The sequence below is a fragment of the Ammodytes marinus genome, assembly GCF_949987685.1.
Source record: "Ammodytes marinus genome assembly, chromosome: 14".
In the NCBI taxonomy this organism is placed as follows: domain Eukaryota; kingdom Metazoa; phylum Chordata; class Actinopteri; order Uranoscopiformes; family Ammodytidae; genus Ammodytes; species Ammodytes marinus.
This window is the reverse complement of record NC_137218.1, coordinates 2,311,849-2,330,536: the sequence shown is the minus strand read 5'-3', so window position 1 is coordinate 2,330,536 and position 18,688 is coordinate 2,311,849. Positions and strand designations below refer to the sequence as shown.

At 38.3% G+C, this 18,688-nt stretch overlaps 1 protein-coding gene across 1 annotated transcript; it reads right to left on the bottom strand.

Annotated features, from left to right (window-relative positions):
- Nucleotides 1-1,720: 1,720 nt before the first annotated feature.
- LOC307260717 (insulin-like) lies at nt 1,721-2,561 on the bottom strand (the record flags this gene model as incomplete). The annotated part of the gene is made up of 2 exons (XM_080041013.1): nt 1,721-1,887; nt 2,378-2,561. 2 exons carry the CDS (start codon nt 2,559-2,561, stop codon nt 1,721-1,723), a joined length of 351 nt encoding a protein of 116 aa, XP_079897139.1.
- Between the last annotated feature and the right edge of the window lie 16,127 nt (nt 2,562-18,688).

The following is an 18,688-nucleotide window of genomic DNA, read 5'->3' as shown; positions in this document are numbered from 1 at the left end:
GTTGCAAGCTCCGGTGATCTGTCTGTGTGTGTGTGTGTGTGTGCCGTGGGAGTTAACAGGTGAATGTAGCGTAAACACACAGTGACCCCGCCCCAGGATCAGCTTTCACTGTGGGGTGGAAACAATGGCTTGGATTTAAGTGTGTGTGTGTGTGTGTGTGTGTGTGTGTGTGTGTGTGTGTGTGTGTGTGTGTGTGTGTGTGTGTGTGTGTGTGTGTGTGTGTGTGTGTCTGTGTGTGTGCGTGTGCGGGGGAGGGCGTGTGTGTGTGTGTGTGTGTGCGTGTGTGTGTGTGTGTGTGTGTGCGTGTATGTGGGGGTGTGGGGTGTGTGTGTGTGTACTGGGAGAACACACTAGACTTTAGGCGGCAACAGGGCTTAGGCATGCCTCACACAATGCCTCGTGTGAGTGCACTCTGAGATACTAACTTCTGAACTAAAAATCTCCTCTCACCTATAGGCCTTTCACACCGCCGCAAAATCGGAGCTAGTTCTGGGCTTGTTCGGAGTTAGAGCCAGTGTTTTGGTTTCACACCGCCAGAGAGCCTGCTCCGGGCCGTAAAAACCGGGGGAACTCATACCCCAGGATTGAGCAGGGTTTGATAAGAACTGCTTGCGCGAACGGTTGGGGGAGGGATTATCCTGACCAACCAGAGCAACTCAAACCTCATGCCCGCCATATTTAAAAACACCGCTACTACGAGACGTAAACATAACATAATTACCGAACGTAGCGATCAAATTGACCGGCGAGAATACGCTGTATGGGTCCTGTTTGCTTAAGAAAGCAAAGCGAGAGCCAACAAGTGTAAAAATAAGACGTATTCGCCGCTGTTGTTGTGCTTAAAGCTAGCGGTAGCTTTAGCGTTAGCCACAAGAGCAGCGGCGTCGGGTGACGTACACACACGTTTACAGTGACGTCATGACGTTGCTCTCTTGCCGGCTCCATGGCTGTCTACGGTCGATGTGAAACCAACCGGTTCATAACTGGGATAAGGCTGTAACCAGTTTTGAACTGACCCCAACACCAGCCTGGAACTGACTCTTGGTTCATTTTGGTGTGAAAGGCCTACTAGAAATAAGAACAAGTGTGTGTGTGCTCGTGTGTGTGTGTGTGTGTGTGTGTGTGTGTGTGTGTGTGTGTGTGTGTGTGTGTGCGTGTGTGCGTGTGTGTGCGTGTGTGTGTGAGTAGCGTTCATGAAACATTTAACATTTAAAATTTTGTGAATATAGGGAGGAATAAAAAAATGCATTACTATGAATACACAAAGATAAACAGAAATAATTCTGGCATAGAAATGTAACAGTGAGACCATCAAACACTCTTTCTGCCTTTTCTCAGGCTAGGATGAACCGATTTCTAAACTTTTTACACATTTATACTACATAGGATCTCAGAGTTCAATACACCTTCATATTCCCACCGGTGAAGTAGGGCTTTAGCTTTAACCGTGGACAGAAACACGTCAACACATCAATCAATAAATACACACACACACACAAGTCTTTTTTTTCCTCTCAATTCACAAAACTTTATTTTCTAGGAAAAATAATTTCATCCATTTTTTATCTGCATTTTTTTCTTTGCGTTTTAAAGCTATAAGGTTGTTGGGGGGGAGGGGGGGTAAGGCTAAAGGTTAGCCAAGTAGCATAGCAATGCTAGGCTAGGCTAGGCTAAAGGCTAAAGGCTAAACAGAAGCCTGGCTGGTGTTAAGAGCTGGGTTTTAGTTGCAGTAGTTTTGCAGGTCGAAGATGTTGCAGGGCTTGTGGCAGCACTGCTCTACAATCCCACGTTTCACCATCATTTCCATCTGGTCCTTGAAGGCGAATTCAGCCACTTCGTTTTCCCCGTTGGCATTCGCTGCTCCGCCCGCTTTGGGAGGGAGGAAACCTGGACAAAATAGGAAATAATTAAAAATCAAATAGCAATAAAAAAAAAACTAAATAAAACTATTACCTTCAGCTTAGAAGAGATAATGAAACTTCTGCATTGAATAAATGACTACATCAAATTAACTAAGGGCCGGGGAAAGTGTCTGTCTGTCTGTCTGTCTGTCTGTCTGTCTGTCTGTCTGTCTGTCTGTCTGTCTGTCTGTCTGTCTGTCAGTGTGTGTGTGTGTGTGTCTGTCTGTCTGTCTGTCTGTCAGTGTGTGTGTGTGTGTGTGTGTCTGTGTGTCTGTCTGTCTGTCTGTCAGTGTGTGTGTGTGTGTGTGTGTGTGTGTGTCTGTCTGTCTGTCTATCTGTCTGTCTGTGTCTCTATCTATCTATCTATCTATCTATCTATCTATCTATCTATCTATCTATCTATCTATCTATCTATCTATCTATCTATCTATCTATCTATCTATCTATCTATCTATCTATCTATCTATGTGTCTTACCCATGAGTGAGTCTACATCTCGTTTGGGGTTGTAGAAGAAGCCTCTCTCCCCACACACCAGGTAGAGCGCGTCCACCAGGTGAGAACCACACAGGTGTTGGGGCGGCGCGGCCGAGTGTGTCCCCGACAGAGACACACACAGCAGGGTGAAGACGGACAGAGACTGCAGCCACAGAGAAGACATCTTGGAGAGGAGCTAGAGAGAGAGACAGTAATATATTGTTAATATTATTAGATAGACAGACAGAGACGCACACAGACAGACAGATAGATAGAGATAGATAGATAGATAGATAGATAGATAGATAGATAGATAGATAGATAGATAGATAGATAGATAGATAGATAGATAGATAGATAGATAGATAGATAGATAGATAGATAGATAGATAGATAGATAGATAGATAGATAGATAGATAGATAGATAGATAGATAGATAGATAGATAGATAGACAGATAGATAGACAGACAGACAGACAGACAGACAGACAGACAGACATTTTGCACATACAGCTGTGGAAAAAAATAGGAGAAAAGTCTGGATTTCTCTCAAATCTTTATCTCTACATTACTTATTGACAATGCTCTTAATGAAGATATTTTAATTGTGAATTTGGTATAAATGTTCTCTGTAGTTTATATTATAAAACCAAAATGTTCATTCTACTCAAACATATGCCTATAAATAGTAAAACAAGAGACACTGTATGTCTCATTATCTAATATTTGGAGTGGTGGTCTCTTAATTTTTTCCAGGGCTGTATTTAAAAGTTCCTCGTAGGGAAGAAACATCAACCATCCTATAATAGTTTACTCTCTTTACTGATTAAAGATACATTGCGTAACCGTCTGTTATCCCCCATGAGGAATTAAAACAACACTGTATATAAAAGTTACCAATTATAGCTTTTAACTTAGCAGTAACTAACAGTAAATAGATAGACCCTTATTGTAAAGTGTTACCACTCGATTTTTTGTGAGACATTTAGAGATATTATATTATTCCAAATAAATAAATATAAGTAAAATAGCGGAAGGCCAAAGATAGTTACAATTCAGACACAAGGCCATTCAAAGTGCTTTACAGGGGCAAGATAAAAATACACAATACACATTAGAAAAGCGAAAGAATAGAAATAAAACATTTAAATAAAATAAAAATTACAGGTTAAAATGGGAAACAGAAAAGTCTTCAGATTTGATTTGAAGGAGCTGAGAGTTGCAGCAGACCTCAAGTTCTCTGGGAGTTTGTTCCAGAGATTTGGATCATAAAAACTAAAAGCTGCTTCTCCTGACAGACTCATTTTTGTAGGAGTAATTTAGAGCTGCCGTTAAACGAAGATATTATATCATTCCAAATAAATAAATATAAGTAGAATAGCGGAAGGCCAAAGAAATTTAGAAGAATAACTCACGTTTTAGGGTCGTCTGACGAGCGAGTTGAAATGAAGAGATGAGAGGAGCTGGATGGTTTGAGACTGAACTGAAGAATTGGCCTTTATTTATACGCCTTCGCCAACAATGTGTGTGTGTGTGTGTGTGTGTGTGTGTGTGTGTGTGTGTGTGCGTGTGTGTGTGTGTGTGTGTGTGTGTGTGTGTGTGTGAGAGAGAGAGAGTTGCCAGTCAGCAAACATTTAAGTGGCCGGGTTTACTTCTGACTGATTTGTTCCAACACTTAGTTATCCAAACACATCTAATGATCCGACATAATCTGATTACTCCTACTGACAAATATACATCATCTATCTGCCTATTCTCTGTGTGTGTGCGTGTGTGTGTGTGTGTGTGCGTGCGTGTGTGTGTGTGTGTGTGCGTGTGTGTGTGTGTGCGTGCGTGCGTGCGTGTGTGTGTGTGTGTGTGTGTGAGAGAGAGAGAGAGAGAGAGCAGTCCAAATGTTCAGTGTCTCTCGTTTTACTATTTATAGGCATATGTTTGAGTAGAATGAACATTTTGGTTTTATTCTACAAACTACTGGCAACATTTCTAACAAATTCCCCTTCCAAAAATATTGTCATTAAAGAGCATTTCCATTACGTGACATAGAGATAAAGATTTTGTGTATAACTTTGGATGTGCAAATTTTAAACAAATACATTTTGGCCAGGGATATTTTTTTCAACATTTTGTGAATTTCTACTCTACTTTTTACCAAATACAGGTGAAACTCATATTATTAGAATATCATGGAAAATGAATTGGAATTGAGGCAAGAATTCATACAAAAGGGGCCCAAACCAAGTACTGAGTACATATGGATGATTATACTTTATAGAGGGCCGACATTTCTGTATTTAAAATCCCTTATTTATTGATTTCATGTAATATTAAAATGTTCTGAGATTTTGAATTTGGGATGTAAGAGATCAAAATTATAGCAAATAAAGGCTTGAAATATCTCACTTTGCATCTAATGAGTCTATATAATATATTATTTTCACCTTTTAAGTTGAATTAATGAAATAAATCAACTTTTACGTGATATTATTATTTTTCGAGTTTGACCTGTTTAATAAAGCCAGGACACTTTTTTGTTACACTCATATCCCTAAGGGCGTTTTTGTCCCTATTGACTTCTATTCGCACTTTACTTTAATATTATATAAACATCTGGTCAATGATCAAATTCCTTCGTGATTTTCTCTACTTATGACATCTATTGCAGTATGTCCGTCCTGGGAGAGCGATCCCTTACTCTGTCGACTCTCCCTGAGATTTCTTCAATTTTTTTTTTATTCCCGGTAAAGGGTTTTTACTGGGAGTTTTTTCTCAGCCGAGCTAAGGGTGTAAGGGCAGGGTGTCATATTGTATCATATTGTATCATATTGTATGAAATGTAAAGCCCACTGAGACAAATGTATTTGTGATTTTGGGCTATAGAAATAAAACTGATTTGATTTGATTTATTCAAAACAGCCTTTTTTTACCGATTTAATCCTGCTCTCTTTACAGCATAACATATTTTTTTCTATGAAGTCATGCTTTCATCCTTGGAGAAGCAGCTTTCAGTGTTTATGCTTCAAGTATCTAGAACAAACTCCCAGAGAACTTGAGGTCTGCTGCAACTCTCAGCTCCTTTAAATCAAATCTGAAGACTTTTCTGTTTTTCCCTTTTAACCTGTCATTTTAATTTTATTTCAATATTCTATTTCTATTCATTCACTTTTAAATGTTTTATTCATTCGCTTTTCCAGTGTGTATTGTGTATTTTAATCTTGCCCCTGTAAAGCACTTTGAATGGCCTTGTGTCTGAATTGTACTATAGTGTGATTTTTTTTTTCAAATGTGAAGACTTTTCTGTTTTTCCCTTTTAACCTGTAATTTTTATGTTATTTAAATGTTTTATTCCACATTCGCTTTTCTAATGTCTATTCTATACTTTATGTATTTTAATCTTGCCCCTGTAAAGCACTTTGAATGGCCTTGTGTCTGAATTGTGCTATAGAAATAAACTTGCCTTGACACAAAGCATCAAAATATATCACTTTCAATAACCATTTTAAGCCATTTCCCTGTATTTGGCATAGGGTTGAATAACAGGCAATTTTCCTGGTTGTCCGTCCTGCCATATATATACAGCTCTGGAAGAAATTAAGAGACCACTCTGAATGTTCACTGTCTCTCGTTTTACTATTTATAGGCATATGTTTGAGTAGAATGAACATTTTGAACAGTTTTATTCTACAAACTACTGACAACGTTTCTACCGAATTGCCCCCAAAAAATATTGTCATTAAAGAGCATTTCTCTATTAAGTAATGTAGAGATGAAGATTGAAGAAAAATCCAGACTGGTCTCTTCATTTATATATTAAAGGTGCACTATGTAACTTTGGGTGTGTCAGAGAAGTGAACAAAGAAGAAGCCTTCAGAGTTGATTTGCTATTTTCATCTGTCTGTCTGTCTGTCTGTCTGTCTGTCTGTCTGTCTGTCTGTCTGTCTGTCTGCCTGTCTGTCTGTCTGTCTGTCTGTCTGTCTTGCTATTTTCGTCACATAACATTCAAAATTCAAGTGTCTCCACAATGTTGTCTTCAAAAAAAAACACCAATTTTTCAAAAAGTAAAATCACAAAAAGTCTCAGTTGGTCTGGTTGGTCAGGATAATCCCCCTTAATACCTTCTGCTGTACATCCAGGTTTTTTTTTCCTAGCAGTAGAATCAACAACTGAAACATTTCTTGGGCTCTTCTTGAGATTTTTCTGAGCTCCTGCACCAGTGTCAGGGGGGAGACACCAGTTCGTAAACGCTGCCATACTGAGAAATACAGAGAGAGTTTTGTGGAGCTGATAATAGGCTTAATCAACTTTGTGTCAACTTGTTTGGCGATGGCTTGAATGTAACAGACATTAATCTATATTATAAAATTACGCACTATAGCTTTAACCAAAGACCCCCCCAAGTCAACACACACACACACACACACACACACACACACACACACACACACACACACACACACACACACACACACACACACACACACACACACACACACACACACACACACACACACACAAACACACACACAGGTTAATGGGTGTCAGAGAGATGCTGACAGAGCAGCCTGTTTTTCACTGAATGGACAAACCAAACTAACCGTGAAACATTGTCTCCATGATGACGCTGGACAAAGTGATTCTGAGAACATTCACAAATCACCCAGAAACCAGCTAGATGTGTGTGTGTGTGTGTGTGTGTGTGTGTGTGTGTGTGTGTGTGTGTGTGTGTGTGTGTGTGTGTGTGTGTGTGTGTGTGCGTGTAAAATTCCATCTTAAGTTGAGACACAGCAAATCAAATACAAATACTCAATACTCTGAAATAAAAATCGCAACTTGTGCCCACATTCATTACATTCACCGAAGGTAAATTGGTAAAAACGTAAGACTAGAATATGTTTGTAAACCAAAATGTGGGCCCTGCTGCTGTAAACAACAACAACAGTGAAACAGTAACTTTTCAGGAAGCTTTCTAACTTCAAACAGTGTTCCAGGGATCTACATTTTCCTGTGAGGAAAGTTACACACTGCACCTTTAATATATAATTTTTTGTTTGTTGGAAAAACTGGATAAAATGAAGAGACCAGTCTGGATTTTTCTTCTATCTTCATCTCTACATTACTTAAAGCTCCCATATTGTGCAAATGCACTTTTCCGATGTTTTTGAACATAATTATGGGTCTACGGTGTGCCTACAGACTGCCAAAGTATATAAAAAAAGAAAGCTCTCTCCTTTTCTCACTCTCCCCTTTTCAGAAACCCTCCACCTCTCCCCCCAATATACTCCAGTCAGAATTCTCCCCGTTTCTGACGTCAAAAACTGGAAAGCCAGCAGCTTCCACTGTGCAGCCCACACCCCTATTTCCTATTGGTCCACGGCCCCGAGATCCTCACGAAAAATATTCCTTCACCCCCATGTTGTTTGCTTGTTGCTAAGCGACAAGATGCCTGTAGTACGGCAAAACATGATGAATGTTGCATAATCCGCTAATTTATCTTAACCACAGCAGCCTCGTTTTTAATAACACAACGGATAGGAAGCTACTTGTGCTTTTCTTCAAACAGTGAAACTGAAATAAATGTTTTTATTGGTATTTTTGCCTGACTGGTGTATAGCTATTAGCTTTGGGACAAGCATTCAGCTCTTGCTCATAAAAACATATTTCTATTCCCCACACCAGTCTGGAAATGCCTCGTCTTTAACAGGACAAAGGACTGGAAGGTATACTGAAGAAGTCTGACTTTGAAGATAATTTTTTCAATTATTTTAGTGGTATTGTTAGCAGCTAGCTCCCGAGCTAGCTTCACAGTAGCCACCATCTTATGCAGCATTTTTATTGTGAACATGCCGTTTCCATTAGCGTGTGGCTGTCAGTGCATCTGTATGAACATAGTCTTTCATGTAGACAAGGATCGGTCATGTCAAACTGTTCAAAGTGCGTTACTAGCACTAGACTTGGTTCTTCTCATGGGTAGGCTAAACCTAACTGAGCTAACAGGCTATACGTCATCATTGTTTACAAACAGACAGAGGGCGAGGCGTATCTGGCTTCGCTTCCGGACAGGGGGCGGGGGGAGCTCAAAGATTGTATATTTACGAGGGGAGCTGCAGCTCTTTTTAAAAAATAGGCCATTGTGAGATTAGCTGAACATCAGCATAGTACAATAAATTATCTGTAAGTTTTTTTCAGCAAACAATTTAAGAAAAACGTATTAGGGACCACTAAGACCATATAATATGGTGTATAACAGGACAGAAAAGTGCTTTACGCGCGTAACGCAGCTAAAATGTTGCTTAATCATTTTGTGTCAAAAATGGTTCTACGTGCGTAACGTATCTAGTCTCCCTCCCGATAATGTATTTCCCCTAATCAACCATGGCTGCGATCAGACCCGACCCGACACAACAGCGTGCATGTCGGCACAAAAACAACAACAACACGGCCAACAACTGTGCCAAAAGACAAACTGAACAACACAAATAGCCTAGCATTAAAACAGCATTGCATATTCACGGCAGCTACATAACAAACACAGTTACAGCAGCATCGGTGCACAACATAAAGGCAAGTAGCCAACATTACCCTACCTGGCTGTGACAGGGGACCGTGGCTGGCGTAGATCAACACCGGTGCTTCGCTGTACTTGTTGTGAAAGTCCCCCGGACATAGCCGTCATGTTTGGGTTCATAATAAGAGGCGCTAGCCGCCCGCACACAACAGGGTGAGTTAACTAATGCTATTAGGGCTGCAACTAACGATTATTTCAATAATCGATTAATCGGCCGATTATTTTTTCGATTAATCGATGAATCGGATAAAAAAAAGAAACATTTGTAAATGCCGCATCTTTTTTCAAAAACTGAACATTTCCCGCACGTGAGGCGAGCCTTCACGTGCGGAAGGCTCGCTGTGGGCGTGAATGAACCTGTCGGCGGCTGGATGTAAACAGTGCCGCGCGCGCAAGTGACTAATCGCGCGACTCAACGAATCGATGACCAAATTCGTTGCCAACGCTTTTAGTAATCGATTTTAATCGATTTTATCGATTTGTTGTTGCAGCCCTAAATGCTATACGGCGCTAACTTGTTTTATCGGCTAAAGCACAGCCGCACATATTCACTGAATTAACCAGGAAGTCCATTCTCCTGGTTTACTTTCCCCACGTCTTCTATTCCCGAGCTGCTGTCATACAGCACCGGCTCGGCTGCCTGCAATACATTTTCCTCCTCGGTGTCTCTCATCAGTCTCTGTGTACAGTACACTGTTCTCCGACCGTGCCAATGTATGTGACGTCGGGTCAAGCCCAACACTGATTGGCCAACGCGGCTAATAGTCACGCGTAGGAGCGTAACAATTTCAATTTTTTTAACTCCGCGCGTAGCTGCGTAGGCGCGTTAGCCGCGTATATACGCGGCTCATACGCGGCTAAAGTGTTACTTTAGCGCGAGTAACGGATCTACGCGCCATGTACGCGCGTAAACCAATGGTTCCCTATGGAAAAATTGCCGATTTTATACGCGTCTGTACGCGTGTAACGCTTGTAGTGTGTTTCGCACCTTTAGGGACTCATTCCCTCTCAGCCAATCACTGTGGGCATAGAAGGTATGAACATGACGTCATCCATAGCAACAGGGTCAACACCGCCCTCTAGTCTTAGCTTAGGAGTCCCTCCCATTCCTTAGTAAAAGTTGGTCTTATCAGCTTTGTGAATAGGTTTTAAGAAATTACTCCTTACTAAGAACTTTTAGTGCTCCTTAGGAGTACTCTTAGGGCTAAGATAAAATGTTTTGTGAAAACGGCCCCTGATCATTAAGCAGAGAGCAATTGCCATGCAGCTCCTCTCTTTACACCTGACAGGAAAGGACGTTAGTTAGACAACAAACCCAACAAAACATATCCCTGGCTAGAAACAAAAAAGGATCTTTCTAAAAAGTAAAGAAAAATGACCCACTCTACCACCTGAGCCACAGTCGCCTGCAGCTGCTGTATACCTGCTGCCCCCTTGATGAGGTCTCCAGGTGTGTCTCGTTTAGGTGAAGCAGAGGGGGTGGAGCCAAGGGTCTGGAGTAAGAGGCAGCATTAGACACATTACAAACACCTGGCAATGTAACACGGCCACACCTATTTTCTCTGCTCTTTATAAACGTCAGACAGGTTTACTGATCACACAGTTCACTTCCCAGAGTGAGAATGAAGACCGCTGCTGCTTTTGCGTTGTTGCTGCTGGTGTGCCATGTCTCAGCGGATCCGAAAGATTTGCTGGGAGAACTGGCTGCCTCCCTGGCCAAACTGAAGGTGGAAGTGGCCTTCTTAAAAACTCACACTCAAGGTACAGTATTATGTTGTAATGAATAAGCTGTCGCAAGTTGATGTGCTGGAAAGGATGGTCCAAAATCCAGTGAGCTTCTTACAATATAGCATTCAAGGTACAGTGTCAATCAGTAATGAATAAAAGGCCGGTTAGAGTATTCAGATTCTACTTCTCAAACTTAAAACAAACATTTCAAGAACAGACATTAGACGACCTTGACACATTGATGCTTTAAAGCTATATTGCGTGTCTTTAAAAATCTACACGCCATCACTGAAAGGCTTGCCTCATGTAGTAGTGCCAACAGTGTTGTTGTAAATCCTCAGAATTCCTCATGGGGTCGACAGAAGTTATGCACTATAGCTTTAATCACTAAAGCGTCAAGTATTACAGGATGGTTAGTGTTCTTTCATTTGTAAAATTTTAAATGTTTCTTTTAAGAAATTGAGATCCAACCGTGTTAATATCCAAGCCAGCTCATTATCAGGCCTCACCAGTCACATCAACATTATTTGTTTTTGACAGATAGTTGGACAAAAACTAAGATTTAAATTGGATTTCTTCCACAAATACCTTGGGGCATTTTCCATATAAATTGAAATCTAACTCTATTTTTATTCTTCTTTTTTTCAGAACAGCAGACTGAGATTGACGAGCTGAAGAAACAGCAGACAGGTATTGTGTGGTATTCATCATGGCTCTGATCATTTCTATAGAAAAGTATTACTTTTTATCTTTAATTTTAATTTCATGACACCTCTTGTGTGGTTCAATTTATCAGACAATTATTTAATCTATAATACAGAAACATCCAGTAATGAGCGCAAAACCTGTGGTTGCCATATTTTCATCACCTGAAGTTCAAAACCTAAATAGTTAATTTATTTTCCTGTAGAAAATGCGTGTTGACAGTTTCTTATGCTGCTGAGAGATTCACAGCAAGACATTTAATTTTTACTAAATTCAAACATGGTGGCCTAACACCTCGGAACTTTACACATACTCAAAAATATGAGTAGATCATTTATAATCAATCGTTAATTTTTTTCTGGTATTTCTACATAAGCTCCACTTACAGATGTTCCTCATGCTGTAAATGTTCAATCAACAGTCAAGATGAATTACAGTGTTTATACCTGTAGCAGGAATTTGTATCTGTGACTCAAGCTAAGATAAATGTGCTGGGGGATTTTGTCCCTTATTTCAGAGATGGTACAACTTTTAATATTTGAAGATTTTTCATTCTGAAAATATCTTTATGATTAAGGAAAAACTATTACTTACTAATTTACATTGTGTCTCTCTCACTCTCAGTTCCAAAGGTGGCTTTTTCAGCGTCTCTGGTGTCTGGAGGCGAGCACATTTTTGGGCCCTTTGAGGTACACACTACTCTGATCTTCAAGCATGTCCTCACAAACATGGGACGTGCCTACGACCAAACTACAGGTATCCGGAGTTTTACCAAATCATTTCACTTTTTAGCATTCTTTGATGGTCTGTTTGACAAACGTTGCAAAATATGATTTTTATTTTACTTCACATTTAAGATGACTTAAACAAATATCCAACAGGTATTTTCACTGCACCGGTGAAAGGGGCCTACCAGTTCCAGTGGAGCGCAGGAGGACGAGGAAGTCCTGAACCTATAGCTGTTGGGTTGGTCAAGAACTCCGAGACAACTTTTAAGGCATACGAGAGAAATGCGGCCGGTTATATGAGTGCTTCTCAAGCCGTTACACTGCTCCTGGAGGCTAGAGATGTTGTGTTTCTGCGTCTGTGGCCAGGCTATAAAGTGTATGGTGATGGCGATCATGTCACCACCTTCAGTGGTCACCTGCTTTACAACATGTGAGACGGAAGCAGCAGAGAGCAATGCAACATGTATGCAAACTATAATGTAAGACGTGTGACTATTTTCTTGTCATTAAACATAATTGCAGCATTATATCTGGATGTCTTTATTTTTCATGTGTTAAATATCAACAGATTGAAAGCAGAACATCAAATCTTTTGTTCCAGTTTGTGAATATGTAGTTACCAGACCATTTGTTATGCAAGGTGCATTTATTACTGAATAATGTACGACAGTTTGTATTTAACAAATTCAACAGGAGTACATTTACAATAATTGCTAATGTAATGAGTTACACTTTGCCTTAGTGGATGTCATATTCCATTGATTGTCGAGGGTCAAGAGGTAATTTAACTCTTTACATTTCAGAGAGAAATATTCTACTTTGTATTGCACTGAAGGCATTTAACATTTGTTACAGGTCATTTTTATGTAAAATATAAATATCTAAAACTGGCTTTGATATGTGTTAATGATTAGAGATACATACAATATTGTTTAAGACTGTGAAAGGAGAATTATGCATGAAATTACTTTTTATACTTCACAACCCCTTCATACATGAACTATAACAAACTCGGTCAGATAATATTGTTAAATGTCTCTGAGAACCTGGTAAAGCGCCATATATATCTGAATTATTATTGTTAAAGAATTAGGTGGCCTGCAGATGCATAACCAGTATTTATTTATTTCACCTCTAGGCCTATTCATACAGACAAGTCATAAAGAAAAGTTCCTATTTACAATGACTTCCTGATAAGTGACAAAAGCCACTTAAAACAGATAAAATAGACAATTTAAAATTACATTAGATAGTTAGAAAAAAAACTTGTAAATGAACAAGTATTGGACCTAAATCCTGCTGAAACTTTATTGATAGTCATAAAAACAAACAAACTCTTAAAGCTGCTGGAGATGCACTTAAAATGTTTCAATCAAATCTAAACAGAAAGAAATTTTAAAATCGCATGCCAACAATATAAATGGTATTGCTTGATCATGCATGAACTCCAAGGATTGATATTGGAGTAAGTGAATCAGTTCATTGTAGGTCATGGTGTGTTTTAATTGTAGAAGAATAAAATAACTGACTAGACTAAATATTTACATACAAATGACCCAATCTAATCTAATATGCACTGAATTCTGATATTTGGATACAAAATAAATTAAACATATTTCAAAAGCAATAAGAGTAATTTAGATACGTATACTTTTTTAATCTTAAAGTGTGTGTGTGTGGGTGTGGGTGTGGGTGTGTGTGTGTGTGTGTGTGTGTGTGTGTGCGTGCGTGCATGCGTGTATGTGTGTGTGTGTGTGTGTGTGTGTGTGTGCAGTGTTTGTTGATGAATCTCATGTTGTGATGTCCTGCTATCTTGTGTTCACTGATGGAACATAACAGAGTTTGACCTCACTTCACTGCAGCCTTCACTCACACACACACACACACACACACACACACACACACACACACACACACACACACACACACACACACACACATTTCATATACTTTGAAATACTATTCTGATTTTTAATAATCTTAATGAAAAAAATGGTTTTAAATATTTCACATTTATGTAATGAATCTAGAATGAATGACTTTTTAAATGACACTCTTAACATAGAACATTATGGTATATATCGTATTTACAGCTTCGATTTCAGATCATAAAATTAAAAATATAATTATATAGTGTGTCTAAATGATAAAGGCAAGTCACTCAAAGTGTCAATTTAGAACATATTTTCAGAACAGACTTGGTAGAAAGAGAACATAAAATTAAGGAGTATGTTTTAAATGGTTTACAGTCATTCAAAATAAAAGTTGTTTCTTTGATTTCCTTAGAATGAGCCTTTCATATCTACATATTTAATTTATTTCAGGTTTATTGAACAGGAACAATACAACATATATATATATTTAAATGTGCCAGATATTTTAGATACGCTGTCTCTTGGCTGGTGGTAAGAGGTCACCCAAAAAGTTGAAAGATTAAAATAAAACGTACAGATTTAGCCGAATACTTGAAGAGTTTATTAAACTAATGCTAATGAACATATAAACTGCAGCTGCTGTATACCTGCTGCCCCCTTGATGAGGTCTCCAGGTGTGTCTCGTTTAGGTGAAGCAGAGGGGGTGGAGCCAAGGGTCTGGAGCAAGAGGCAGCATTAGACACATTAGAAACACCTGGCAATGTAACACGGCCACACCTATTTTCTCTGCTCTTTATAAACGTCAGACAGGTTTACTGATCACACAGTTCACTTCCCAGTGTGAGAATGAAGACCGCTGCTGTTTTTGCGTTGTTGCTGCTGGTATGCCGTGTGTCAGCGGATCCGAAAGATTTGCTGGGAGAACTGGCCGCCTCAATTGCCAAACTGAAGGTGGAAGTGGCCTTCCTAAAAACTCACACTCAAGGTACAGTATTATGTTGTAATGAATAAGCTGTCGCAAGTTGATGTGCTGGAAAGGATGGTCCAAAATCCAGTGAGCTTCTTACAATATAGCATTCAAGGTACAGTGTCAATCAGTAATGAATAAAAGGCCGGTTAGAGTATTCAGATTCTGCTTCTCAAACTTAAAACAAACATTTCAAGAACAGACATTAGACGACCTTGACACATTGATGCTTTAAAGCTATATTGCATATCTTTAAAAATCTACACGCCATCACTGAAAGGCTTGCCTCATGTATTAGTGCCAACAGTGTCGTTGTAAATCCTCAGAATTCCTCATGGGGTCGACAGAAGTTATGCACTATAGCTTTAATCACTAAAGAGTCAAGTATTACAGGAAGGTTAGTGTTCTTTCGTTTGTAAACTTTTAAATGTTTCTTTTAAGAAATTGAGATCCAACCGTGTTAATATCCAAGCCAGCTCATTATCAGGCCTCACCAGTCACATCAACATTATTTGTTTTTGACAGATAGTTGGACAAAAACTAAGATTTAAATTGGATTTCTTCCACAAATACCTTGGGGCATTTTCCATATAAATTGAAATCTAACTCTATTTTTATTCTTCTTTTTTTCAGAACAGCAGACTGAGATTGACGAGCTGAAGAAACAGCAGACAGGTATTGTGTGGTATTCATCATGGCTCTGATCATTTCTATAGAAAAGTATTACTTTTTATCTTTAATTTTAATTTCATGACACCTCTTGTGTGGTTCAATTTATCAGACAATTATTTAATCTATAATACAGAAACATCCAGTAATGAGCGCAAAACCTGTGGTTGCCATATTTTCATCACCTGAAGTTCAAAACCTAAATAGTTAATTTATTTTCCTGTAGAAAATGTGTGTTGACAGTTTCTTATGCTGCTGAGAGATTCACAGCAAGACATTTAATTTTTACTAAATTCAAACATGGTGGCCTAACACCTCGGAACTTTACACATACTCAAAAATATGAGTAGATCATTTATAATCAATCGTTAATTTTTTTCTGGTATTTCTACATAAGCTCCACTTACAGATGTTCCTCATGCTGTAAATGTTCAATCAACAGTCAAGATGAATTACAGTGTTTATACCTGTAGCAGGAATTTGTATCTGTGACTCAAGCTAAGATAAATGTGCTGGGGGATTTTGTCCCTTATTTCAGAGATGGTACAACTTTTAATATTTGAAGATTTTTCATTCTGAAAATATCTTTATGATTAAGGAAAAACTATTACTTACTCATTTACATTGTGTCTCTCTCTCACTCTCAGTTCCAAAGGTGGCTTTTTCAGCGTCTCTGGTGTCTGGAGGCGAGCACATTTTTGGGCCCTTTGAGGTACACACTACTCTGATCTTCAAGCATGTCCTCACAAACATGGGACGTGCCTACGACCAAACTACAGGTAGCCGGAGTTTCACCAAATCATTTCACTTTTTAGCCTTCTTTGATGGTCTGTTTGACAAACGTTGCAAAATATGATTTTTATTTTACTTCACATTTAAGATGACTTAAACAAATATCCAACAGGTATTTTCACTGCACCGGTGAAAGGGGCCTACCAGTTCCAGTGGAGCGCAGGAGGACGAGGAAGTCCTGAACCTATAGCTGTTGGGTTGGTCAAGAACTCCGAGACAACTTTTAAGGCATATGAGAGAAATGCGGCCGGTTATACGAGTGCTTCTCAAGCCGTTACACTGCTCCTGGAGGCTAGAGATGTTGTGTTTCTGCGTCTGTGGCCAGGCTATAAAGTGTATGGTGATGGCGATCATGTCACCACCTTCAGTGGTAACCTGCTTTACCCCATGTGAGACGGAAGCAGCAGAGAGCAATGCAACATGTATGCAAACTATAATGTAAGACGTGTAACTATTTTCTTGTCATTAAACATAATTGCAGCATTATATCTGGATGTCTTTATTTTTCATGTGTTAAATATTAACAGATTGAAAGCAGAACATCAAATCTTTTGTTCCAGTTTGTGAATATGTAGTTACCAGACCATTTGTTATGCAAGGTGCATTTATTACTGAATAATGTACGACAGTTTGTACTTAATAAATTCAACAGGAGTACATTTACAATAATTGCTAATGTAATGAGTTACACTTTGCCTTACTGGATGTCATATTCCATTGATTGTCGAGGGTCAAGAGGTACTTTAACTCTTTACATTTCAGAGAGAAATATTCTACTTTTTATTGAACTGAAGGCATTTAACATTTGTTACAGGTCATTTTTATGTAAAAAAATCTGATAAATATCTAATACTGGCTTTGATCATGTATTAATGATAAATGGAGATATATACAATTGAATTAAATGTTAAAAAGCAATAATAAATAATATAAATGAAAAAAGTGGACAGTTACAGTAAAGTAATATTTACACACAATGAAAACCACAAATGAAAATAAACTGTCTTACACTTGCTTTACCTGTTCGAAAAGGGGTGAGAAGAAAAACTTATTTAATCTCACCCCTTCTCCCTGATTTATATATCTATAATGACTATTGGCTTCCTTCCTTATTAATGATATAATTGAAAAATAATAATACATATTAATATTAGTTTTCAATATGATACAATTTGTTACCAATTGCATATTTATCTAATAATATCGTCGTATTTATCTAATAATATTGTCAAGTAATCTTATAATAATAATATCTAATTAAACATTCAATATTATATAAATACCGTCAAATATATACAAATATACATACATGTAAACATATACACTATGTTAAACTTCATCCCTGTACCTTGTGAACATCAATTCTTAGTATTTTATTTTAAACTGGTTAATGTTTGGACATTCCTTGATCTCCCCACTCAAACTGTTCCATAGTCTCACACCACATATTGAAATGCAAAACATTTTCCTGGTCGTACGGACGCTGTTCACTTTGAAATTTAATTTTCCCCTTAAATTATAACCCCCCTCACGATCACTGAATATTTTTTGTATGTTTAAGGGTAATATGTTGATTTTAGCCTTAAACATTATCTGTGCAGTTTTAAATTCCACCAGATCTGTGAATTTTAATCATTTTGACCGTATGAATAATGGGTTAGTGTGATCCAGATATCTCACATTGTGAATAATGCGGATTGCTTTTTTTTGGAGAATAGTAAGTGAATGTAATGACGTTTTGTACGTGTTGCCCCAGATTTCTGTACAGTAACTGAGGTATGGTAAGATCATTGAGCAGTAAAGAATATGCAATGATTTGTGATCCAATATATGCTTTGCTTTACCCAGGACTGAGATGCTTCGTGACAGTTTAGATTTAACATGTTTTATGTGAGGTTTCTAGCTGAGCTTATGGTCTATTGTCACACCAAGGAATTTATTTACAAACACTCTTTCAATATTAACACTGTCAATCTTAACATTTACGTCATTATTTAAATTACAATTTCCAAACAACATGATTTTTGTTTTACTTAGATTCAATGACAATTTATTATTGTCAAACCACTTTTTTAATTTGCTCATTTCAGTTGAAATTAACTCCAGAAGCTGCTGCAAGTCCTCTCCCGTACAAAAAATATTAGTGTTGTCTGCAAATAACACGAATTGTAAAATCTTTGATGTTTTACATATCATTAATGTAGAGAATAAAAAGAATTGGCCCTAACACTGACCCCTGGGGGACCCCACAGGCAATGTCCAAACAAGATGACATACAGTTCACC